We start from the raw sequence: 26285 nt of genomic DNA, 5'->3' as shown, positions 1-26285 counted from the left end.
ACTCATAACTTAAGGATTCTGCATACTAATTCCAAAAGTCACCAAAATTTACATGCCTCATGTAAATTTTATCCTCAACTCAAATATCAATTTAGAAAAATTTAAAACTAATCACAACTATTAAAAACTCCATAGGACCGAAATTCTCATATACTATTTCCATTGATTTTTGTTTCTAACTTGTTTTGATTAACATTTTGATCTATGACTTATAAAGACGTGATCTTCAAACCAAACTATCACATGGTTTAAAAAGATGTCCTAAAACATATATAAGCTCATAATTCAATATCACATGGTTAAAAATTAACCAAAACATAAATTTAGCCAAGAACATCCACACTTTGGCTTATCTGAATATCTCTTTGTATAAAATTTTATATTTTTGAAACTAACATCAAATATCTTCAAAATAATAATATAACATGTATATAAGATGCTAAGGATCCTCCAATAAAATTATCAAAGTCATTGGAATAGGTTTAGACCACCAAAGAGTTAAACTTTCTCAAAATAGAAACTGTTTTTCCTCTTCCAGTTTCTAAGTTTCTAAATCTAAGAAAATCTTTCATCAAAACCTTTAATCATGCAAAAATCCTCAACCCATAATCATATACACATGTTAACAATACTCCATAAAAATTTCGAACCAATATCTATCCATTAGCTTGGTTAAAAATTTCAAACTATAACATATTCTCCAGTTTATCTCCCAGAATTACCTTTCTATAATTTACACAATATTTGACTGACCAAATGATTTTCAAATGGGACAAATAAGATATTTACGTAAACTAGACTCAAAAAAGAATAACTTATATGAAGGAGATTTTATGATAAAATGCATACAAAAGTTTTGAAATGGGCGTGCAAAAGAACACCTAAAAGCTGTTTGAGAGAGAGTGTTTGATATTCTTTTAATGGAAAGTGTAAATGAAGATAATTTCGTGGGGGGGTGGCTAGAGATACTTATGGATGAGATATGGAAGAGATGAGACTGGAGTGAGAGTTGAGTGTAAGTCTCTCTTACCCGGAGTGAGAGTTAAGTGTAGGTCTCTCATACCCGGAGTGAGAGTTAAGTGTAGGACTCTCTTATCCAATAATATCTACAAAAATCAACTCAAGATATTTTTACCCAATAATATCCACGAAATTAGTTTAAAATATTTTTATCTAATAATATTCACAAAATTCGTTTAAGATATTTTTATCCAATAATATCCACAAAAATTAGTTCAAGATATTTTTATCCAATAATATCTACAGAACAGACGTTTCATCCGAAAATATGAAAAAGAGTTATTGCGCCATAAGATCTTAAAAACCCACCGAGTCTAATGGCACAAACCATAATATGTTTAGACACTTATAACTATCTCCAATAATCAAAAACACACTTCTGATATCATAATGAGTAATAATACAAACTATATAGTTAGACTAAAACCTATATGATTAATGGATTCGTGAAAACTTATAGAGTCTTCACGAGATTTCTAAAGTCAATAGAAATTCCACAATTGAATTTCTAGCGGGCTGTTACACAATCTGAATGTGCTTGGTCTTGGAATGAAATTCTGGATTCTTGGCAAGGAATATGGCACTCTGACTATCACTGTAGGAGTCTTCACAAGATTCCTAAAGTCAATAGAAATTCCACAATTGAATTTCTAGCGGGCTGTTACATGATCTGAATGTGCTTGGTCCTGGAATGAAATGCTGGATTCTTGGCAAGGAATATGGCACTCTGACTATCACTGTAGAGAGTGCCTTTCTGATTCTTCTTACCCAATTCCTCCAAGAAGCCCTGTAGCCATACCATTTCCTTTGCAGCCTCTGACACTGCATTATACTCAGCTTCTGTAGCGGACAAAGAAACTGTTTTCTGTAGATTAAAACCCCATGACACTGCAGTACCACCAATTGTATAAACAAAGCCCGTGTTACTCTTTCTGCTATCAATATCTCCAGTTAGATCAGCATCAACATAGCCCTGCACCTCCAAGCTCTCTCCAGAGAAACACAAACAGGTTTCTGAGGAACCCTTTAGGTTCCTCAAAATCCATTTCACTCCTTCCCAATATTGCTTTCCTGGGTTACTCATGTATCTACTCATAACTCCCATTGCATGGGCAATATCCGGTCTTGTGCAAACCATAGCATACATAAGTGAACCAATAGCTGAGGCATAAGGAACTTTACTCATGTAATCTTGTTCCTCCTCTGACTCAGGTGACTGATTCTTGCTGAGTCTGAAGTGACTGCCCAAGGGTGTGCCAACTGGTTTGGCTTTGTCCATATTGAACCTGCTGAGTACCTTTTTCACATACTCAGCCTGTGAGAGTCTCAACGTACCTCTGACTCTATCTCTGACAATTCTTATGCCAAGGATTTGTTTTGCAGCTCCCAAATCCTTCATTGCAAAGTACTCTGACATCTGCTTCTTCAGATTGTTGATCTCATCAATACTAGCTCTTGCAATAAGCATGTCATCCACATACAACAGCAGAATAATATAAGAATTGTCAAAGTGCCTGACATAGCAACAATGATCTGCCTGACATCTAATGTACCTTGCACTGTGCATGAAGTTATCAAATTTCTTGTACCACTGTCTAGGAGCTTGCTTCAGGCCATACAAGCTTTTCTTCAATCTGCAAACTGAACCTTCCTTTCCTTGTACCACAAACACCTCAGGCCAGTGCATGTTGATGTCTTCTTCAAGGTTTCCATGAAGAAAAGCTGTTTTCACATCTAACTGCTCAAGAAATAAATCTTCAATAGCAACCATAGCTAGTACCATCCTGATGGTTGTGATCTTTACCACAGGAGAAAAGATCTCAGAGTAATCAATACCCTGCTTTTGCTAAAAGCCTTTTACAACAAGTCTAGCCTTGTGCCTCTTACTGCCATCATGCTTAGTTTTCACTCGGTACACCCACTTGTTGTGTAATGCCTTCTTCCCTGATGGAAATTCTGTCAACTCCCATGTTTGATTCCCTGTTAGGGAATCCATCTCATCTTTCATGGCCAGCTCCCACTTGCTAGAATTTTCATCTTGTAAGGTTTCTTCGTAACTCTACGGTTCTCCACCATCTGTCAACAGAATGTAATTCAAAGTAGGTGAGAAACACTGTGGAGGACGTATAGTCCTAATTGACCTGCGAACTGCAACTGTAGGAGTGGACGGTTCTTAAACTGCCTGCGGAATAATAGGAATGGGTGCACTGGACCCACTCTCTCCGTCACTCACATCTCTACACTGCACTGTGACCTCTGGTAGGTCATCCAATCTTACAAATTCGGACTCCTGAGGAGCTACTACAGAAGTTGTACTAGACTTATCCTTGTACATAATTTTCTCATTGAAGATCACATTCATGCTTCTTATGATTTTCCGACCCTGATCATCCCAGAAACGATAGCCAAATGCCTCGTCTCCATAGCCAATGAAATAGTATTTCTTTGACTTAGCATCAAGTTTACTATGAGCATCAGAATCAATAAGCACATAAGAAAGACAACCAAAAGTTTTAAGGTGAGAAAATTTGACCTCTTTCCCGCTCCAAACCTCCTCAGGCAATCCACAATCCAGTGGAACTGATGGCCCTTTGTTTATCTAGGGGTGGCAATTTGTGACACGACCCGTTAACCCAACACGAACACAACACGATAAAAGCGGGTTCAGGTTTAGTCTTATCGGGTTCGGGTCAAAACTGGTTGACCCGTTAAGATACGATTGCTTAACGGGTCACTAACGGGTTAACCCGTTTTGACCCGTTAAGCTTAAATTGTTTTTTTTTTTTTCCTTTTTCAAGTTTTCAACCTTAAATTTAATTCAATTGTAATGTAACAAGAATAGTTGGACTTGTGTAGGACTATAAGTGTTCTAATTATGCACTGCAGCACTATTAGTTTGTTATTTTGTTGGGACTTTAATTTTGATATATTTATTATTTGGATTGTAATTTGTAGTTATAGTTAACTTTATATTTTTTTAGAGACACTGTGATTTTAATATTTATATAAAATTAATCAGGTTAAACGGGTTAATGGGTCGTGTTCGTGTCTATACGGGTTAAACGGGTCATAACGTGTCGTGTCGTGTCGTGTTAACATTTTCTTAAAATCCATTAACGGGTCGTGTCGTGTCAACCCGTTATCTTAATGGGTCGTGTTAGGGTTTAGAATTTTGACATGAAATCCTTAACGGGTCGTGTTCGGGTTGACTCATTAGCTGTAATACACATGTCTCGACACGACACGAACACGACCCGTTAACACGATTTGACACCCCTATGTTTATCAAATAAACGGTAGTGTTGACTGCATCTGCCCAGAAAGTGGGTGTTAGTCTAGCTTGCAACCTCATGCTTCTAGCACGCTCATTAATGGTTCTGTTCATACGCTCAGCAACTCCATTTTGCTGTGGTGTCCCTGGAATGGTCTTCTCCATTTTGATACCCAAAGTTGATACTCCTTGAACCCGCCATCAACATACTCATCACCATTGTCAGACCTCAAACATTTCAGTTTCAAGGTTGTCTCTGTCTCAACCATGGCTTTGCAAATTTTGAACACATTAAATACATCAGATTTATGCTTCAAAAAATAAACCCATACCTTCCTACTATGATCATCAATGAACGTGACATAGTAGTGATAACCTTTAAGAGATGCCACTGGGGAAGGACTCCACACATCTGTGTGCACAAGATCAAGTCTTCCTGTCTTAGGCATCCTACCACTTTTCAAGAAGCTGACCTTCTTTTGTTTCCCCATAACACAACTCTCACACATACTGAGATCAACTGACTTCAGTTCTGGTAGCTTGCCTCTAGACAAAAGTTCTTTCATACCCTTCTGACTCATATGGCCAAACCTGCAATGCCACAAATCTGCTGTGCTCTCTAAACGGTAGTAGCAATAGTGTCAATCAAACCAGTAGTCATATATAGTGTACCAGTTTTCTTACCCTGAGCCAGTACCAATGCTCCTTTTGTGACCTTCCAGGTGCTATCTGAGAACATCACTGAATGACCACACTCATTGAGCTGCCCAAGAGAAATGAGGTTCTTTTTCAACTCAGGAATGTGCCTGACCTTTTGCAAGGTCCATTTGTTCTTGCAAGGGAATGCAATGTCAATGTCTCCCATTCCCACTACATTCAAAGCCTCTCCATCAGCCAAATACACTTTTCCAAAATCACCTGCAACATAGTTCCGCATTAGCTCCCGATGGGAAGATGTATGGAAGGAAGCCCCTGAATCCAATATCCAGTCATCAACTGGACTATGAACTGCAAGCAATAGTGCATCCTGTACTTCTTCAGTTACCACATTAACACTATCATTCTTGATTTTCTTAGGGTTTTACAATTCTTCTTTATGTGGCCAGTTTTGCCACAATTCTAGCAAATTGCTTGCTGACCAGGCCTCGACTTGCTCTTGCCCCTGTACTTTGATTTTGATCTTCCTCTGTTTGAGTTCATGTCGTGTGATCTCCTTCAAGAATCAACATTTAGAGTTGAACTCAAACCCGAGGTCTCGCCTGAATCTTTCCTGCACACCTCCTCAGCCAAAATCAAATCACGAATATCATCATATTTCAATTTAGATTTACCAGCAGAATTACTAATAGCCATTCTCATGGCTTGCAGTGAAGTCAATAGGATCAGTGCACGTATCTCATCATCAAATTCAATTTCAACAGACGACAATTGATTTGTGATAGTATTAAAATCATTCAGATGTTGTGCAACAGACATACCATCTGCCATCTTCAAATTGAATAACTTTTTCATCAAATGTACCTTGTTATTCGCTGACGAATTTTCATACATACCTGACAAATCCGCCATGAGATCCGCAGTCGTCTTCTCCTTGATGACGTTGTGTGCAACGGATCTCGACAGGGTTAATCGAATAACTCCCAGAACCTGTCGATCCAACAGGTTCCAATTAGCATCATCCATCTTTTTCGGTTGCTTTCCCAATAGTGAAAGATGAAGTTTCTTCCCATAAAGGTAGTCCTCTATCTGCATCCTCCAGTATTCGAAATTCGTGCTATCAAACTTCTCGATCCTCGATGGCTTCAATTCATCTCCAGCCATCGTTTTTCCTCATACCTGAACCCTGATTCTTGATACCAATTGTTGTGAAAAACGATGACAATGAATTGAAAAACAATATGGAACGAGAAAAATAAAACAATCATACACGACACAAGATTTACGTGGTTCAGCAAATTGTCTACGTCCACGGGAGCTGCAAAGGATTTTATTATTGAGGAATATCACACTACAATGATGGATTTCAACACAGTACGTCCACTGTGTTCTCTTTCGTACGGCCATATGATGTAAACATCATATATATAGTTAAACGGCTGAAAAATCCTAAAAATGCATGTTCGCTCGAGCGGCGTGTCGAGCGAACTTCCTTCCCGCATATGCTTGAGTTCACTGTCGAGCTGACATCGAGCGTTCAACTCTGCCTGAATTCGCTCGAGCGAAAGACTTCCTGCTCGAGCTCATTGTCGAGCTAACATTGAGCGTTCGAATCTGTCTGAATTCACTCGAACGGCCAATACCTCCACTCGAGTGGTGTGGACCAAATTCCACAGTACTCAACAGCATCTCCCAAATGGAAGTAATGGATAATAATCAACCCATGATTGCAAGGATGAAATTGATAGTCGATAAGAAAATTCAAGATCCTAATGTGGAAGTTCCCAAGAAGTCCTTCATATCCAGGTTAGCGTTCCCTCTAACTCTACTAGTGATAAAAGAATTGCTAAGAGTGGATCCAAAAGTTTATCTAGTTGGAAAAGAAGAGCTTGAGTTGAGCCCTCTATGAAAGATAATGAGGTTGCTGTTATTATTATGACTTTGGACTCAATTGTTTTAACATGAAAAATGAGTAATGTGAATGCAGAAGTGATCATGAAAAGACTCAAACCTCACCAATGTTTGGGCAGTACAAAGAAAAATGAAATGCTAGAGGCTGTTAAGTAGTTCTGCCAATTACCATAAAACTCATAAATTGGAACTGTCAAGAGTTTGGGAACTCTCAAATTCTCAGACGGTTCGTAAGTTTCACCTTTTGGTGAAGGACCTTTCTGGGACAGTTTTTTTTATCTGAAAGTAAGACTGTATTTGGATATTGAGTTAAGTTGAGTTGAGTTGAGTTTTTTATAAATAGTAGTAAGTTGAGATGGTTGAATGAGTTTTATGAAATTTATTTGAAATGAGTTTAAGTGTGTTTAGATATTAAAATGAATTTAGATATATTTATAATAAATTATAAAAAATGAATGGATCCCACCATTAAATCATATGTTCACCTTCCATTCATAAAGGCTACAGGCGCAAAAGACAAAAAAAATAACGTGTATTGACAAAAATAATAAACTATAGCAAAGTAATAAACAAGATGAACTCAAAGTAATAAACATGACCTCAGCTATGTGGGCTCCATGAGAGAGATGGAAAACTGTGTCAGTTACGAAAACTCAATTTTGAACGGGATTGAGAAGATGAACCGCACTGAGTGCAGCCAAGTAACCAAACAAACCCTAAATGCAGGCAAGATAACTAAGAGAAAATTCATTTCTTTTATTACTAGAGTATTGAATGAAAAAAAAATATTTAAAATCAAACTAACATATAAAAGATAAGAATATTTATCGCATTGATATGATAATATTATATTGTATAATATTATATAGATCATATCAAAATTTTATAAAATGATTTATATTGTAATAAGCAAATATCAATATTTATAGAATAGAAACTTACCGTGGTTTAAGAAATATTATGCAAATATCAAAAGAACACAACGGTTGGATAGAGTCTCTTACTAATAACGTTTTGTAAAACTAAAGAATAGTAACAAAAGAATTGAGGGATCACACTATATGAAATTAGTTCTTCATGAACTCAATATTATTTCTCCTAACTTTTTTGTTGTGTCTTACCACAAATGTTCCTTAAAATTCCCTTTTATAGACATGAGAAAATACATGATTTAAAATAGATGCATGACCTTGAAAAAATGATAAATTATAAATTAAGATGATACATAAACATGAGAAATAGGAATATATGAATAAATAAAAATTATAATAGTCATCCATTGAATATAGAATGTATTGTACTACATTCATATATTTACTACACTTATAAATTATTTATTATTAATTATAAATTATATAATTTTTATTCATAAATCAACCAGAATATACTCAGCATACCGGGTTGAGTGACGGAAACGAGGCTGTCGTTGTCTGTGTCTTTGCTTGTCGGTCTTCTTTTTCTTTTCTTTTATTTTATCCGAGAGACAGGCCATTTCCCCCATCACAACTTAACAAGCTGATCACTGAAATCAATCCAATCTACCTTTCTCGAGAAGAAAGAAAGCAAACTACAAAAGAATCCCGCCGCCTCCGCCTCCTCCGTCTGCTTCTTCTTCCTCCTCCATCATCACGCTTTTTCATTCATCTCCAAGCTCGCTAATTTTTGACACTTGGACAATTAATTCGATTCCAGCATGGCAACGCCAGCAGGACCAGCACCGCGTCTGGGCATCTGCACCGTTCTCTCTGAATCGAAGCGCATCCTCAATGCCCACTCTCGTCACTTCCTCGCCCTCTCTGTCCTCTTTCTCCTCCCTCTCTCCTTCTCCCTCGTTGTCTACCCGACGCTTATACAACTCCTTGCCGATCCAACGCCTAACAACTCCCAAGTCCTCCTCAGATCTCCCCCTTTTAATTTCCATGACCACTATCATCAACAGAAACCACCCATCTCCTCCAACACCCTTATCCTCTCTCTCCTCTACTCCCTCTTCGTCTGCGCCTTCTCTCTCTTCGCCGTCGGCTCTATCACCTTCAGCGTCTTCCACGGCTTCTATGGCCGACCCGTCAAGTTTGTCTCCGCCATCAAATCAATTTTCACTTCTTTCTTTCCCCTCTTGGCGACTCTCATAATTTCCCAGGTCATTCTCTCTCTGTTTGCCATTGCTTTTGGGCTTTTCTTGTTCCTCGTTACGAGAGTAATCGAGCTGTTTGGGATTGACGTCGAGTATTCTTCACCTTATTTTGTAACGCTTTACGGGGTTGTGTTGCTTCTTTTGGCTATGGTATTTGTATATTTGCAAGTGAATTGGACCCTCGCATATGTGGTTGTGGTGGTAGAATCTAGCTGGGGTTTCGAGCCGCTGAGGCGGAGTGCGAGTTTGATCAAGGGTATGAGAGGGGTGGCGCTGTCGTTGTTGTTGTTTTTTGGAACTTTTGCGGGGGTTGTGGTTTGGACGGGTGCGGTTTCGGCGGTCGGATCGGATGGAGCAAGTGAAGGGTGGAAAAGTTGGGGGTTTGTTGTGCAGATTGTGGTGACCTCCACTTTGCTTATGCTACTTCTGCTTTACAATGCCGCAGCGAACACGGTGTTGTATATGTATTGCAAGGCAATTCATGGGGAGCTAGCCATCGAGATTGCTGAGGAGTTTGCTAGGGAGTATGTTAGCTTGCCCTCTGATGATGGGAAGGTCCCTCATATAGTTTCAGTTGTGATAAGTTGATTTAGGATGAGGCTAGTGACCACTGTAATGGATGCTCCAAACTTTTATTTCAATTACTTTTTCTCTTTTGGGCTGTCTTTTCCTTGCTACATTCGTTTCTGGTTTGTAGTATGTGAAGCTTTCCATGTGAATGAATGAATACCCTTAGATGATATCTCAATTCTGAATTTGGTCTTGTTGTTTTTGATCGACAACAGTGCGGTTCTGTTTTGTTAAGCATTATGGTTTGTTTTAATTCTCATGTTCCCGATAAAAGTGGGATTTGTGTTGGATCTTATTGTGCTCGCATTATCATTCATGATACTTATTTAAAGCAAGATCAGGTATAATATTGAATGACTTTGTTCCAATTCAGTATAGTAATAATCGCGATATCTCAGTGTCAATAAGCACTCATCCATTTAGTAGCAGTATTAAATTTACTGATTACATGCTTCTGAGGAGTAAGGACATTGGGATCCTCTGAAAAGAAGGCTTTGATTGACTCGTGTGCATTGATGGTCTTTCGAATTTCGTAATCCTGTATTAGCCTATATAATATCATAAAGGAAAGTATTTTAGTTATAGATTACACAAAAGTAAATATACAAATTGGTAGAATTTGATTTGATACATTATATTATAAAATTATTTTTATTATAAATTAAATCTATCAGATTTTATGATACTATATCAAAATCAGCTTGCAGTTTATTTTGTGGGTATACAAAGGGGTGAGTGGAACTAGCTCAAGTGTTCACTTAACTACTTGCTGAAATAATGTGACAGAACTGACAACCCAAGATAAAAGGCCTCCTGAACTGCACTGAAATGGCCCTGCTTCAGCAACATTGTCCTAACATTTCTGAACGTTTATTATTCAGCTCCCGTTGAGGCCTGCAGATCAGCACTGAGTTTGTGATAAGATGTTACGTCTACAGGAAGGAAAATTTTATTTAATATCTTTACACTTTATATATTATATTTATTTTTATTTTTTTATTTTTTTATAATAAATATATAATATATGAATGATAAATAAAATAATTTAATTAATTTAATAAAAATAAAATAAAAAATAATATTAAAATATATAAAATAAAATGACGTGTACAATTCCTTTTCGAAAAAGGTGCAGTTGGGACATCCTTTCTTGCAATTTGCAGAGCGCGTGTGTGAAGTTTGGAATGCAACAGATGTAAATTCATAGTTTTCTCCCCTTTGGATCCGTAATATCTATTTATTATATTTATCTCTCTCTATAAATTAGACCGTCGGATTGAGTAGAGAATTCGAGAAGATCTCTCCTGTCTTCAGAGACGTGTTGGATTTTCGATCTTTTTAGTATATAATGAAAGGAAGGATGTTGCAGTTCAGAGTAAGCAATGATGTGGACTACTTAATCGAGCTTCACCTCTGGTGTTGGAGAGCATGATCCATAAGGTCACCTTTCAACATTAAAAAAAAAAGAAAATAAAGGTTTGAAATCAATTTCATCTATGGGCGCCTCAGGCCAGTCTCATCGAATATACAAATTTAAAATTAAAGTCACTTTGTACTTATCAGACCTCAAAATCGCCGATATCGAATTACGCAACCACAAATTTTATAACTTTTATCTATAATAATTGAAAAGAAAATATTAAATGATTACAACTGTAAAATCATCAAATTCTTATTTTATTAATCTATTATAGCTGTCTATCTTTTCTCTCGCATAAATATATCCTAGTAGGTTTAATTTCGTCTTGCAGCTTTAATTTATGAGTTAAATTAATTAAAAAATTAAATAAATTTAAAAATATCTAAATTAAATATTTTTTTAAGTTAATATTATTTTATTACTATATAATGAATAAATAAATAATCTAATGTAATTATTTGATGTGAATAGAATAATTAAAATTAAATTCATCTTATATTATTTTATTATTATATAATAAAAAAATAGTTATTCTAATATGGAGATTTATGTGAATGGAATAGCTAATATCAATTCATCTTACATTTATCAAAAATATCATTTACATATGTATAATCCGATAACAATACTCTCATCATGATGGATGACTATTATATTATCCCATTAGACAAGATTTGGAGTTTCATTTTAGTTTTCGAGAATGGACACAAAATTGTTATTTCAGACAAATTAGGTACTGGATATTGGACATGAGAAGTTGTCACATGTGTGAGTATTCTCAGCATATTTTATTATTATTTATTATTTTATTATTATTTATTATTTATATTTTATTATTTTATATTACTATTTATTATTATTTAATATTTTATTACTTTTTTTTACTTTTTTTTTTTTTTTTACCATTTACAGAAGAATATCTACGATCAACTCAATGCCTAAACGCAACCTGAGCCTTCCATATCCTGTTTAGATATTGATTTTGGTGTCACCAGGCTAAAAATTCAACAGGGTTATGATGCCCTTTTACAACCTGGTTGAAATTTGAAAATAACCATGCTAGGAAACAGCATCAGTTTAATACATCTTACCACCACAAAGCAGTCTTGTTGAGTTTCCCATTTTCTAGTTTTACTCGTCCTTTGTTTTAGTTTTTATTTTTGTTTTTTGTTTTTGTTTTTGTTTTTGGCATCTTTGAACTCGTTTGAATACTGATGAGTGAGCTGTGTCTTATGGCCTATCGATATTTTTCGTCCTTGAAACAAAACAGAGTTCTTGAAAGAGAAAAGTTTGATCTATACAGGGATCTTGTAAAAATAAATATATAAATTGATATGACTTGACGTAGTATATCAGATTGTAAAGCACTACAGGTCTTCACAAGCAAGTTAAATATGAATGACCGAATTGCATTACACAAAGTGAAATAAATCTGCCTTGAATAAGTTGTCTTGAAATGGGGCCAAATGTAATGCATAGAAGAGGCAAAGTAAATGGTTCGAGTGCGTGGCTGACTGAAAAATAAATCATATGATAGTAGAGAAAAATGAGTTCATTTGGAGAAATATGAGAGAAAATTACAGAGCGCCGGGAAATGCGTCGACTTTATGATGAGGCTAAAATGCATAGAAATGAGGTCTTTTACTCGTGAGAAACCCTACAAAATAAGCTGTCTAGAATGTGTTCTCATCATGCACATTCAGGCAGGGAAAAAAGAAAGCTACTAAACTCTCCATTCAAAATTGCATGAACAGGAAAACCAAAACCTTATTAGACTATTAGAAGTGTGAAAATGCTAAAATCAAGAATATTATTACAAGAAATAATTTGTAAAAGCACCAAATAGACAAATCCTGTACAAGTCCTTGTAAAAAAGTAGACCCCACCTAAAAAAAAGTAGAAGAAAAACTATTATTTATTAGTGAGATCCACTTTTTTACGAAAAACTTATATACAACTTGTTTATTTAAAGTTTATACCTAGCATTACTCAATGGTAGAATAGTTGTTTGGTTCCAGGTTAGTCTTAAAAGTTCTAAGAGATTTGCAGGCTTTTCTCCAAGTCCACAACCTCTTTCCGGATCCAGGCTTTTCTCCAACAGGCTTTGATTATGAATAACCGGGTAGCCCTACTTTTCTACCATACTCTTGGTTTCTAACTTGCTTTTATGTTGCATTCACGATAGGAGATGTTGGAGATCTGTTTTGCCAATATGCGGTGACTTGACATGATTCTATGCATGTCTGTATATACATGCATATGAAGTGATTCATCATTGATAACAGATCCAGAGATTACACAGACTCTACGACATTTAAAACAAGCAGACTTTGATTGCAGCCTGAAAAGATAAGCAATTGCAGAAAGCGCGAAGAGATCGAGATATATGACAATGTAAACACGAAATTTTTTAGTCTGTCAAGAGAATTGTTAGTAACAGTAAAAAGTTGAACAAAAGCCATCCAAGAGGAATTGATTTCTAACAAAAACCACACAAGGATGACAAATGGAGTACCGCAAGCAGTATACAGCAAACTCACGATGTTGTCAATCCCTGAAACCCACCAGACAAAGCAATGAAGCTCAAGCAAAATACAAAGCATATTCATCTTGGTAGAACTCAAATTTTAATATTTCTGTACAGCCTCATCGATGTCCTCCCCATGAAGCGCCCTGATTCGGAGATCTCAAAGCACATTACCAATTCACTTTGGCAAAGCAGTCCGTCACTTGGAGCTTGAAACACCTTGGCCAATAAATGAAAGAATGTTGAACTATTCCCCTTCAAGGAATCAAAATGATTGGAACTTCATAAATTCATAATTGGTCAAAGCTTTCTATTGTAAGCCTGGGTAGAAGATGAAGCATTCATTTTAATAACCCTCTCATCATGACCAGAGCCGAAGAGAAGGTTACTCCAGTTTGTTGACCTCTGCACAATTCTGGAAGGAACTCGGTCACTATCTTCCCCACCAGAAGCTTCATAACCATCACTGGTAGACCTTGACAGCGGGATTACCCCCTGAGCAACTGCACCAATGGTAGGCAGACCTGTGAGCCGCCTCACCTCTTCAGCTCCCGATGAAGAACGGAATGGATGAATGTCAGGTGAGTCTAAACTACTCTCAGGAGAAGAAGAAACTATCCCAGCCGAGCTTGACATTGCTCTGCTTGTTTGGAAAGCACTGCGTGCTTCAAGCTGAAGAGGGGCCAGACTAGTCGATGTCTCATTGAAACCTTTCTCAACTGCTTTAACAGAAACTGTTGGCAGGGGCCCATGGGGTAAGTCAGCTGGGAGGCGCACCCGCTTATTTGCTCGCTTTCTATTACTCTCAGGCCGTGGGACCATTCGACGGCCACTGCTGCCAAAGCTACTTTCAGGTTCTAGTCCAAAAGGGGCATCCCGTCTGAGTACAGGCTGCAAGATTTTGGATTTTTTTCTTGCCTCAGCAGCTGCCTTTGAAACCTCTTCTCCATTTAATCGTGCTAATGTCCAAGGACTGATCTTTACAGCCCCAGGGTTTTTTTTCTTCATTGGTTCCTCTCCCACCATCTTTTTCCCCAACGAACTCACAGATCCAGTTTCTGGAGGAACAACGTCGAACTGCAAAATATATAGAAATAATGGCAGCATTGACAAACAGAACCATATGATTTGTGTGACCAGATAATAAATTTCCCAAAAGTCACAAGATCACCAGTGTGTTCCCAGTTAAAGCACTGCATATACTTACGCAGTGCCCAAAAGATGACAGCTAACAAAGTGCATAATGCATAACCCACAACTAGAAGATTAAAGTGACTTCGGAAATCATATATAACTCAGCATTCTGACAACTTTGACCCATAATCCGAAGGGTGGTGCAGTTCATTCCATTACAACTTTCTACATAAAGCCCCTTAAGATTCCCACTCTTCAAATGAAAAAAAAAAAAAATGGCGCCATACAAATTTACCGATTTGGGAAAAGAGCATTCCAAATTTCTAACAGACACAGGTTCATTCAAATGCTACAGAAATGTGCATCTAGGCAGCATGGTACCAGATAAGATAAGCTACAGATATGAAAATACAATTATTCTGAAAACTAGATCACAATACAACAGCTGCATGAATTAATTAAATAATAAATATGCATTTCAAGATCTGTTCTAGAATATCGTTAGATTTAAAAAAATAAATAAGAAATAAGGTAATTTAAATAAAATAATATATGGTAACGATATACATTCATACTCACAAAATGACATTTAGAGCACAAATAAACAGGCATCAACGTAGCCATGTATAATGACAAAAAACATCCTTCCACCCCAGCATAATTCCATTACACAAACTTCAACAAAGTCAACAGCGAGTCCACATTCAAAAAAAAAAAAACTTTACTTGCCAGACATGGATCCAACTGTGTCTGAGCTTTATCCAACACCGATAATCTAGGGATTTCGTAGTACTTGCTTCATAGATGCATATAAATTATTTAATCCCCGAGGCATACACAAAGAATGTTGATGTATAATTATAGGCAATATACCACCCAAGAAGTTCTAGTATGCTACATTTTAGCTGGTGAGATAAATTGTAAGCAACCCAGACTGCCTTCTCACATTCTTGTTCCCATTAGCGACATTACCAAGGCAATCAGATATGAAAGAAATACAAATATATGCACGAACAGGACAGATTCATCATTTGGGAGATGAAAAGCCAATTGCCAGGGCAGTGCTGCTAATCTATTAGGCACACTCTCCAAGTAACTACCCTTTTATGAGTAAGATTAATTTTATTAATGATTGAAAAGGCACTATCCAAGTATACCAGGGTTGTACATCAGATACACCAAACTAGAGAAGCAAAGAGTTATCTCCAATGAACTACTATCTCCAAAAAACCAAAGATCGGTCAAAATTACCTGGTCTTCAAGAAATAGGCGCGGAGGTGTGCACCATGCGCCACGGTGGAAAGTTGTAAAGGAGCTTGCACTGCTTAATCCAGTAAGTGAGCTGGCAGGAGACATTTGAGGACTCTGCTGAACTCCAACTCCTTGTTGCTCTTGCTCCTGCTCCCTCAGAGCTATGATGTAATCATATGTGGTGATTCCCTGTCCAATGCAGGAATTAAATTAACCGATTTAACTTCCAAATTGGTGGATACTGCCCAAGGGAGTGAGATGCCAAATGAAAAAGAGACTGTTTGATTCATGTACAACAATCAAATGCATGACTAAAACAAGTAAATAAGAATAAACGCTAGTCGATAAATGGATTTCTCAAGCCCCAATAAAGTAAGATAGGGCTAGTGTTGAAACTGTATATCTCATAATGATGTGTAAGACAGGTTGCAATTGTACCTTCTTTATGAGCAGGATGTGAAAGAAGAAAAGCTGAGCAAGTGGTAATGTAGCGATCATGGCCAAAATGGTGCAGACTGCCTGCGAAAAGTTAACTTAAGAGTTAATTTGAGGACAGAAACAACCATCTATAGAAACAAGCCATCAACGAATTTTCTTGTCCCAATCACTCATTTGAGTCCACAAAAATAAAAAATAAAAATGGAGTACCAAAAGGGACAAGTAGACAAAAACTGTAATAGAAAGATAAATTGCTAAAATATATATAGAAAGTTAGCAGAGCACTCACCACTACAATAACAAAAGGCACCAAAGAGAAACTGCTCCCCAACTTGGCAGAGATATCTGCAGAGAACCGCTTCCTCTCAAGAAAACAGCAGATAAGCACAAGGATTCCAGTCGTCCATTGTAAAATAAGCTGCAATCTCAAGCCCAAGGTGGACAAACCATGTATATACCTGTCAATAATCAATTAAAATGAAAATGACATGAAAATAAAATGCTTACTCTGGGGTGATCTTCAGGTCCTGGCACATAGCTTGAGGGAATTGTAATAGCAAATTCAGGAAGGGTGAAAGAGATGGCATAAGATGGTTCAAGAACACAACGATTGATACAAAGACTAAATATTTATGGAAGCTAAGCAGCTTTGGCAACAAGCACTTAGCTGAGTGAGTGATGAATTCTAGGAATGAAAAGAAATGTTCACTGTTTATTGGTCTTTTCAATACAAATGGAGTTCTAAATTTCTTCCATGAAAGGTTGATAAAACCAGATAGGCAATATAGCATGTCAGGATGTTGACCGAAAACATTTCATATTACTCAGAGCTTTACAATAGTGAGGATGGCCCCTTGATGCCTGGTTTCCTTGATAAATATAGGGTTTTGCCCCTAAAAGTTTTTACTCAAAAAAATTAGTGAGGATAAGGGATGCTTGCACAAGGCCAGAAGCGAGGCTAAGAGCATTCTTGGACCTTGATGAGCTGTGGAAATAATCCAAAGTGGTTGGTAAAGGTTCAATAGGGTTAAAAGAAAATGCATGGAAGCTCATGCTTACCAAGAGAAGAGAGGTAACCATTAGGGTGAAAAATTGTCGATAGTTCTTTCTGCCTATACAGTTGTTAAGCCACTACAAAAAACAAGATTAAAAATAAGAGGAATTAGGAGAATTATCAAAGAACAAGGGAGAAAAATTTTAACAATTCAAGACTTTTTATACCCTGCAATGATGATCAAAGCGGTCAACACATTTATCACAAACTCGACAGTGCTTACTGTACTTGAAAACCTACATCCAAAAAACAATTTGAATCTCATGAAATTCATCAAGTATCAAAGGAAAATTCCAACAGTAAATCTTAAAAGAAATTATCAGATGTATACAATCAACTTGCATTCGATGGCATGTTTACTGTGGAATGATTGCAAAACATTTCACTTTTCAAAGCAAGAGATGTACATGGTGGAATCTGTAAATAGCATGGCCGACTTGCATGTGTCTTGCCATTGAAATGATAACTATCATTTTTTCATTATGGATTAGTTTAAAAAATATTTTTGAATGGAAGTTTTAAGCTTTTTCTCACTTCAAATGCATCTACTCACCTCAACTTCACACAAACTGCAGTAGAACATGCCTTCTTCACTCATTTGTTGTTCAGAAGACTCCTCACTCGAGCTGCAGCGGTTGCAGATAAAAGCACAGGGAAAGCAAGCCAATAAGAAACAAGATGAATGCTTTGAGGATGCATTCTTCTCAATTTCAGTAATATGCTCTTTTGAAGTAGCATCTTTGTCCACCACATCCTTATCCAGAGGTTTTCCCCCATCTGTTGCAGCATTAGCATCAACTATGGAAGAAGTTGATTCACCACCTACTTTAGAATCCCTTGGTCTTGAATGCTTTTCATGGTCTCGGATATTTAGGTATTTTTTGGACTTAAAAACCCCAGGGTCTGCAGGATCGGCTGCCGCACACCAAATATATAGGCCGAAGACACATGTGATCTAAAAATTAAAGATGTCACTGAAATTTCTTTGAGAGAGCATTGAGTGTCAAATGATCTAAAAGAAAAAAAAATACTACTTACAACAGCACTTATCTCACGGATTCACATTTAGTCCAACTTGTGGAAAGATTAAACCCTGGATATTTGTACTTGGAAATAGCAAGCATATACAACATGATATCCAACAAATGCACTTCAGAATTCAGCACCACTTGGAGTTACCTAACTTTCTGTTATTGAATATTAATGCATTTACTTGCTATTTTTACTTGTGTCCGGTAAACCACCTATCAGTAGGTATATCTACTACCACTTCAAAACCACTCAAAAGGATAAAACTCACTTGACTTCCCATAATATTTCATGAAAAACACGTACCACCTTGAACAAAAAAAGAAACATGCATAAGATAGAGACACATGAGTTCAAAGAATTGCCTTGCTACCCGAATTGTGAGCCAAATTGTACAGTTCTAGGCTCTGTGATATTAGAAGTTGATAAATTATTTGTTAGTATCAACAATTTGTAGGAATAGACTGGACCAAATTGCTATAATGACAACTCGTTGTACGTTTAATTGCTGGGACATGTGGTTGTTTGAAGCTGCAGTTCATCCTATAAGTCAATTACAATTGGAAACCTCTGGCAAGTATCTGTATAATTATGAAGGAAAATTCTATATGCAGTCATTTTTGCGGACTCCTTTGTGCACTCCAGTGATATGATTGGTTTTGTATTAAAAAAAAATTAATCCAACCAATCATATCAGTGGAGTGCGCAGGGAGTACGCAAAAATGAATGTATGTAGCATTACTCAATTATGAAAGGTTGTTTGACGGCTTACTTATCATATAAGATAGGTCTTATCTCTTGTATACCATCTTGTGTACTTGGGCTATACCTATTATTATTAATACTACCGTTTTACTTATCAAAAAAAAAAAAAAATTATCATATAATCTTATGTTTCCTGAATAAAAGCTTTTTAGCTTCCATATGGCATTCACTAGGCATAATGTGGTTTATTTTTCGAATTTTACCACTCGGATTACAACAATAACATCTGGAATGTTAATTGGGATTTGAAAGGGGATTTCGGAAAAAAAAAACACAGAATAACGAGAATTCTACTTCTAAATGAAATATTAATGCAATAAAAATATCATGAATTGTTAAATATTTGAGCATGTTTACGATTCTACCTCAAAATGTTTGTAAGTGAATACGTTCCGCTCCATTCTATAGGTTCTCGCATCAAGAATACAATAAGACGTAACAGAACGAACTCAAAATTATGCTCGAGTTAGAGTTCTATTCCTCTATTTGATCAAATTTGAGATTATGTACTAGCTCCTCAAAGGTACGGTACAATGGTAAAAGTCGAGCAAGATATTTACTCTGATCAAATAGAAGTCGAGCAAGATACATACTTTAGAGTATGAACGGAGAGATTGGACAAAGACTACACTGGGAACAAAATTAGAAAGGAAAAGAAACCGAGCTGGGAGAAAGAATAATCTCCTTGATAAACAAATACATGAGTGAGAAGCTAACAAGCAGATGAATCACAGATCTCATTTTTTTCAACCATCCAAAAGTGTAAAAAAGAATAACACATTAAAGGCAGGGATATAGATAAAATGGCTTACAAGAGGCGTGTAGAGACCCATCACAATATACTGCAACAGTTTCTTCCCAACAAAAGGAGCAAAGAACACATAGAAAGCAAACCCCAATGCCAAAAACACAGCAACAGCTACCACCTTCGCAAATATAAAATAAGCACACTGAAATCAAAATTCTGAACGAAAGGGAAAAAACACTCCCACCACTCACATAGGAAAAAAGTTAAAATTTTTAAATCAAACCTGGAGAGGGTGGTAGGGAAGTTGCCATCCATGCTTCCTCATTTTACACTCAGCAGACAGCGGACGAGAAAAATAATGCAAGAAAAAGAAGGACCTGGGTTTCTCCCTTTCTTGTTTGGCTTTTTACTTATTTTCTTTCACTTCCCCCATTTTCCAGTAAAGATGAAGATCAATGATTCACTGTGGAAACTGATCAAACGATGTTGGGGGCGAGGGCCGTAATCAGAGATAAAAATGTAGGAGAAAAGGCATCAAAATAGAGAAGCTTGAGCTTAGAGACATAACTGGTATGGGGTAGTAGTGGGTGTGAAGGGGGGAATGGGACAGTGAGGAAACTTTGTCTGGTTCACTCAATCATAGCCTCAGGCCATGGGAGGGGAGAAAAAATTCGCTTGGTTTGGGTTTTTGTTGGTTCTTGCAAACTTTTTACTTGGGCAGAGATCTGTGGATGCAAGAGAGAGAGAGACCCTGGTTTTCTTTTCATGCCTATAATTACACCCTTGCAAGCCTCCTTTTACTTTTTCCTTGTTTCTAGCGTTACCTTTTTCCATGGGCAAATCATGTGTCACACAGGCCAGTGCAACAGACAGTTGTTTGGTTCTCCTTTTGTCATTGCCATTTGCCAACAACCCTTCCTTTAAAAGCTTTTTCAAACCCTTTGCTCTGTCTCTCTCTCTCTCGTCTCTGTGTGTATACGCTTGTACTTATCCTTGGTATTAGAGGAGGTTACGCTTTACGATTTAAAATATAACTGAACTGTCTTAAATTCTTAATGTAGAAAGGAATAACACGGTTGGCACTTAGCCAATGGAAAGAAAAAAAAACAGTGAGGAACCATACATGGCAATTCTAACTTTGCGAATTACGACCCCTCAGCCATACTGCCGTTTTTCCATTTGAGCTCCTGTATCTATCATTACCTGATAAGCCTGCTGTTCAATCTGAAATTCCCTTCGAAAGTTTTGGACAAAAAAACCAGATTTTTTTTAAGGTTATGTTTGGAAGATAAATCATCTTAAACTATCTCAAAACAATAATTGATGAGTCACGTGTATTAATGATATACATACACTAACTTATTTATATTCATACATGTATTAATGAAATTCACAAAAACTATTTATTTATCAATTCAAATCATCTAAAATTACCTTAATATTAAAATTTAGCAAATATTTCTCTCACCATTGGGAAAAAAAATGTTGTTCTGTGGGAAATAGATGCTCTTTCAATTAAAGGTTGGGGTGGCTGATGCCTGGTCATCGGGCTCAGGCTCTATGCCTATATGTCCCATTAAATAGGTTGATATTGGTTTAATTTCTTACTTTTTAATACGGTTTGGATAATTGATTAAGATAAGAAAAAAAAATTTAAAATTAAATAAAATATCATAATATTATTATTTTTAATATTTAAAAATATTGAATTGAGATTTAAAAAAAAAATTAAATTATTTATTATATTTTATATAAAAATTTAAAATAAAATTAAAATGATAAGATGAGATAAAATATTATCTAAATCTAAACGAGCTCCATACCTTTTTTATGTATGAAATGCATAGCACTCACTTTTGGGCGAAATCACTCTTTCATCTGGTTGAGAAGGGAAAAAGAAAATGGGTCCTCGGAGACTTGCTTAAAAAGACATCTAGCAAGGATAAACCTTTATTTTCAGTGAGTCTTCTCCCCTTGTTTGCACTTTTATGTACTGAAATTTGTGCAGTAAGACAGAGGTAAACATGATTTAGAATATGTATTAGTGGGTACTAACTTGGCATCAAAGCGAAAGACCATGAATTGATTAATTATTTCTTAGAAGAAATTTTAAGATACAATTATATTAAAAGTCAAAAAGGTGTTGCCTCGTCCGACTAAAAGCAAAATGATACATCTTTTCTCTTGTTTTTTTTGGTCGAAACTCAGTATATTGAGGTCACAATGTCTAACATAGCCATGTTTAAAATACGAAGAAATAGCTCATAAACAAAGTTGCCATACACATAGTTGATCATTTTCCTAAAGCTAAAATCCATGGTGGGAAGAAATTCCTCAAGTAAAACCCAAATTCCAATAGGTAAATGGCCAGCAAAAGAGGCTCTCGAGCCATCTGACCTGTTGGCAATGTGGGGTCCCCGACCCCCCTCTTTAACAAATTGCTCAGAGAGAGTGACATAACGAAGTGGTGAGTTGGCTATCCATGGTGTCTGGTGTGTGTAGTGTAGGGACCGTATAGGGTTTCTGAAACCTTGTGAACCTGCATTTTAGCATTTTCTTGTCAGAAAGAAACTGGACTCTAGTGTTTATTTTCTAGCAGAGATTCTCCTGGAGATCCGCAATTTTGGAGATTACAAGAGTGTATGAGAATAGAAATTCAGTTAAATATATTTTTAAGAAGAAAATGATAACACTTGAATAATAAACTTTGTAGCAAAGCTAAATATTTTCTTAATTTAAGAACTTGTGGGTGTTTTTTTAATAATTTTCTAGATCCAATAAGTAGATTCTATTGTATTTAGTGTTTGAGTCTACATTATTCACATATTAAATTTAACGTTATTGAGGGCTGGTTTAGATTCAAAAATTAGATGAGATGGTTTTATATGAAAGATTAAAGTTAAATAAAATATTATTTTTGAATATTATTATTATTTTAAGATTTGAAAATAATAAATTATTTATTATATTTTATGTAAAATTTTAAAAAAATTATAATAATTAAATGAAATGAAATACTTTTCGAATCCAAACAAATACGAGTGTCTACTCTATTTTTTGCAAATTATAAAAAGAATTGAAGAAAAAACACTTAACTAATTTTATAATAACATCATATTTTACTTTGTCTAACTTATAAAATGATAAAATGAAATTAAAATATATATAAAAATATATATATAATTGAGATGGTACTTAAATTAGTTTTTAAAAAAATAGTAAGATTATTAAATATGTTTATCAAATTTGTTTATTTTATTTTTTATACTTTTTATATTTTTAATAATTAAACAAAATGACTAATAATAAAATTTTAAATATTTTTAATAATTGAAGATGTTTAAAAAATATTAAAAATAAATAAATAAAATTTATTTATATTCGTGTGTATATTTAATAGGAACTCTGACATTATCCATTAATTAATGAATAGAGGTCTGGCAGGTGGTTGAATTGCATTTATTAATATTTTGGAGCTCTCTCCGTGTCGTTTCTTCACAGTAATTAATGGATTCAAATGCTCCTGCTCCTATTTTATCACGCATGCCAACCCCACCTATTTTCTTATTACGTTGACCCCATATCATCGTACAACCGTCGATCTCCAAAGGACGGTACTGTTGTTAGGTTTCATGATCCAATCCGACGGTCATAACCAACGCACATTCTGTTGTACCACTTTATATTTTTCTGTTCCATTTGAAGCTATTTTGAACCTTTGTCTTCCTTTGAAATAAAAAAATAAAAAATAAAAAATTGGGAAAGTTTTCATCCTATAATTATTTATATAATTTTTATCGAAGTATTTTTACTGATTTTAAAATAAATAGGAATAAACTGTATACTATATCCAATATATTAAACCCCGATTTTTTTAAGTAAAATAATTTTATCTCATTTTATTTTATTATTATAATTTTTTTAAATTTTTAAATAAAATACAATAAATAATCTAAATTTTCAAAATTTAAAATAAAAATAATATTAAAAAATTATATTTTAATAATATTTTATTCAACTTTCAATTTTTATCTTATCTTAACTCATTATCCAAATCAAACTTAAATATCGAAATTTACAGTATTTATAGATAATATTTTATATAGAGAAATTCATTATCTTTCTTCAAATTGTAAAAAAAAAAATATTTAATTTAATAATATTTTAAAATTGTAATCATATCCCTAAATTATTAAGAATCAAATGATGGAGCTGTTTTAATAACTATTGACAGATGCACTATATATGATGAAAATCTTGAATTAAACTGATTAAAAGCGTTGTAACAAATTTCAGACCAATGGAAATGAAAGAAATATATATTTTCACCTATTTTGAGAATAATCAAGATTGATAAATATTTCACCTTCAACTATTAAATAACATATTCATTCAGTTACACTAAAAAAAAAGATATAAAAAAATCTATAAATATAAACACATCTAAATTCTAATGAGATTTTTAATATTTATCGGGTATTTAAAATTTTAAAAAAATGCTAAATAGACCAAACGGAATGGTAGAAGAAATGCTGAATAATTGATTTGGTTAATTATATCAATAAAGTGTATAAAAAATATGCAAAAGTGATAGTACGGCAATCAATCTCTTCATAAAAATTTGAGAAAAATACATTATCCTCAAAATATTACTTACATTTCATAAAAGGTTTTTTTTTTTTTTTTTTTTTAAATATCAAAATATCATCCACGCTCCCTAAGAAACAGTTGCAGTATTGGGTAGATCCTAAGTGCCGATATTAATGCAAACTTTTTGTGGTTTTAAATCATAAAAAAAGTCCATAAAATCCCACTATGTAATGACTTACATTATATAATTTTAAGAGAAGTGTTAAACTTTAAAGATAAAGTCACGGTCAAACGTGCATGTCATTGCTTACAAAATTCTTGTTTTTTTTTTTCAATAAAAAATATTAATCAATTAAATAGAGGAGGAATATCATGATTGCATGTAGGAACACGAGAGAAGAAAACAGAATAAATAAATAAATAAATAAAGAGGATGGGTGAGTTTCCTAGAGAGATGAGGGGGATGATGATGAAATTAATAAAACGATCAATTGTTTAATTCGCATGAGGTTTGAACTTTGAACAAAACGTGATTTATGTTGTTATGTAATTTGGACAGACTTGTGTTGCATTTGTATATAGGTCAGAGAGTCTACCTACACAACACATCATCTCTCCATACATAGTCATGGATATGGAGATCTGGCCCGTGAAGTTTGAACACTCCTCACCCCCCAGCTTTTTCTTCGTCTTTACACCTCTTTGGCGGCATCATATTCCTACCCGTGACCCATTTTCGTGGTCCTGTCCCTATCAGGTTTATATAAAGAGAAATATTTAAAGATATCCCATAAATTTTTTTATAAATTAATATAATTTAATATGATAATAATTTTATTATAAATTTTATTCAATTTATTATATAAAATCATGTGAATTTATAAATGTTTATTTGCGACGCTAATAATTCATTTTCCTGTCTTTATTTTCTTTTTTCATGTAAACATCGATCGAGTGAGAAAATTCAAAGCAAGAAAAAGCGTATAGACGCCATTTCTCTGTACATGTTTGTCGATGTAGCGCTGAGGTAACCAACCTCCGGTTCACACGTATGTAGATGGGATAAGGTGGACCCAGAAATAAGAAATAATACAAGGAAGGAAATGGTTTTAACCAAAACGGTAAATAGGACCAAAATCATTACAAATTTAAGATGCAGTTGCTTTCGTTGGGAGCAAAAACAGGGACAATTCACGTCACATTTATGTTTTTAGTTGGATTTCACTTGTGTTTGGCCCAATGTTTCCTAATTTTGTCCCAAGCCTTTCTCACAAAATGTTGGTGTTGTTAAATGGGGGGGAGGAGGCACAGAATAAAGCGAATTATAGGATTAATAAGAATCTTAAAAAGATGTTTTCCCACTCTACAAGTTAGCTCACACCACCTAACTAAGCAACTTTTTGTGACCTTTTCATCCACAAAATTACTTTTAACCAGGCAAGTTGATTTTCTATGAAGAATTTGGGAGTCCAGATTCTCTTTAATAAATGAATATAATTTTTAAATTTTGAATCAAATTAAATTATCAGGAGAGAGTGACATAACAGATAATGTGAATCTTATTATATAATTTTTCGATGGCGTGGGATCCACGTCGGCATGCACATTTAATGTCAATATCTCAATTGATCTAGATGGGAATTTGCTGGGTAAGAAGAAGCAAGAGAGAGGTTAGGCACTTGGGGCCTCAATTTTAGGTGAGTAATTTGTGCACCAATTATCATATGAATGCTGAGAAAATACATATATGCATGAGTCAATCAAGC

The 26285-nt window shown here is 35.0% G+C and overlaps 2 protein-coding genes across 2 annotated transcripts; one reads left to right on the top strand and one right to left on the bottom strand.

Moving 5' to 3' along the window:
• The first annotated feature begins 8334 nt into the window (after nucleotides 1-8334).
• Nucleotides 8335-9748, top strand: LOC122311665. Its single transcript, XM_043126299.1, has one exon. It carries the CDS (start codon nucleotides 8553-8555, stop codon nucleotides 9579-9581), a length of 1029 nt encoding a protein of 342 aa, XP_042982233.1. The 5' UTR covers nucleotides 8335-8552; the 3' UTR covers nucleotides 9582-9748.
• Nucleotides 9749-13368: 3620 nt separating this feature from the next.
• On the bottom strand, nucleotides 13369-20859 carry LOC122311662 (probable protein S-acyltransferase 22). Its single transcript, XM_043126296.1, has 9 exons — nucleotides 20213-20859; nucleotides 19994-20107; nucleotides 17941-18342; nucleotides 17555-17623; nucleotides 17393-17464; nucleotides 16623-16751; nucleotides 16334-16414; nucleotides 15896-16084; nucleotides 13369-14587 (listed from the first exon to the last, which is right to left on the bottom strand). The coding sequence occupies exons 1-9, from the start codon at nucleotides 20252-20254 to the stop codon at nucleotides 13811-13813; spliced, it is 1875 nt and encodes a 624-aa protein (XP_042982230.1). The 5' UTR covers nucleotides 20255-20859; the 3' UTR covers nucleotides 13369-13810.
• Between the last annotated feature and the right edge of the window lie 5426 nt (nucleotides 20860-26285).

This window comes from Carya illinoinensis, chromosome 5 (genome assembly GCF_018687715.1).
Source record: "Carya illinoinensis cultivar Pawnee chromosome 5, C.illinoinensisPawnee_v1, whole genome shotgun sequence".
NCBI lineage: Eukaryota > Viridiplantae > Streptophyta > Magnoliopsida > Fagales > Juglandaceae > Carya > Carya illinoinensis.
This window is presented reverse-complemented; position numbering and strand designations above follow the sequence as displayed.

Excerpts from the sequence above, each read along its gene's own strand:
- LOC122311665 (XM_043126299.1), top strand. The coding sequence starts at position 8,553 with ATGGCAACGCCAGCAGGACCAGCACCGCGTCTGGGCATCTGCACCGTT.
- LOC122311662 (XM_043126296.1), bottom strand. The coding sequence starts at position 20,254 with ATGAGGAAGCATGGATGGCAACTTCCCTACCACCCTCTCCAG. Across the intron at positions 20,108-20,212 it reads TTCCCTACCACCCTCTCCAG|GTGGTAGCTGTTGCTGTGTT; the intron begins GTTTGATTTAAA and ends ATATTTGCGAAG. Across the intron at positions 16,085-16,333 it reads ACATCCTGCTCATAAAGAAG|GGAATCACCACATATGATTA; the intron begins GTACAATTGCAA and ends TGCATTGGACAG.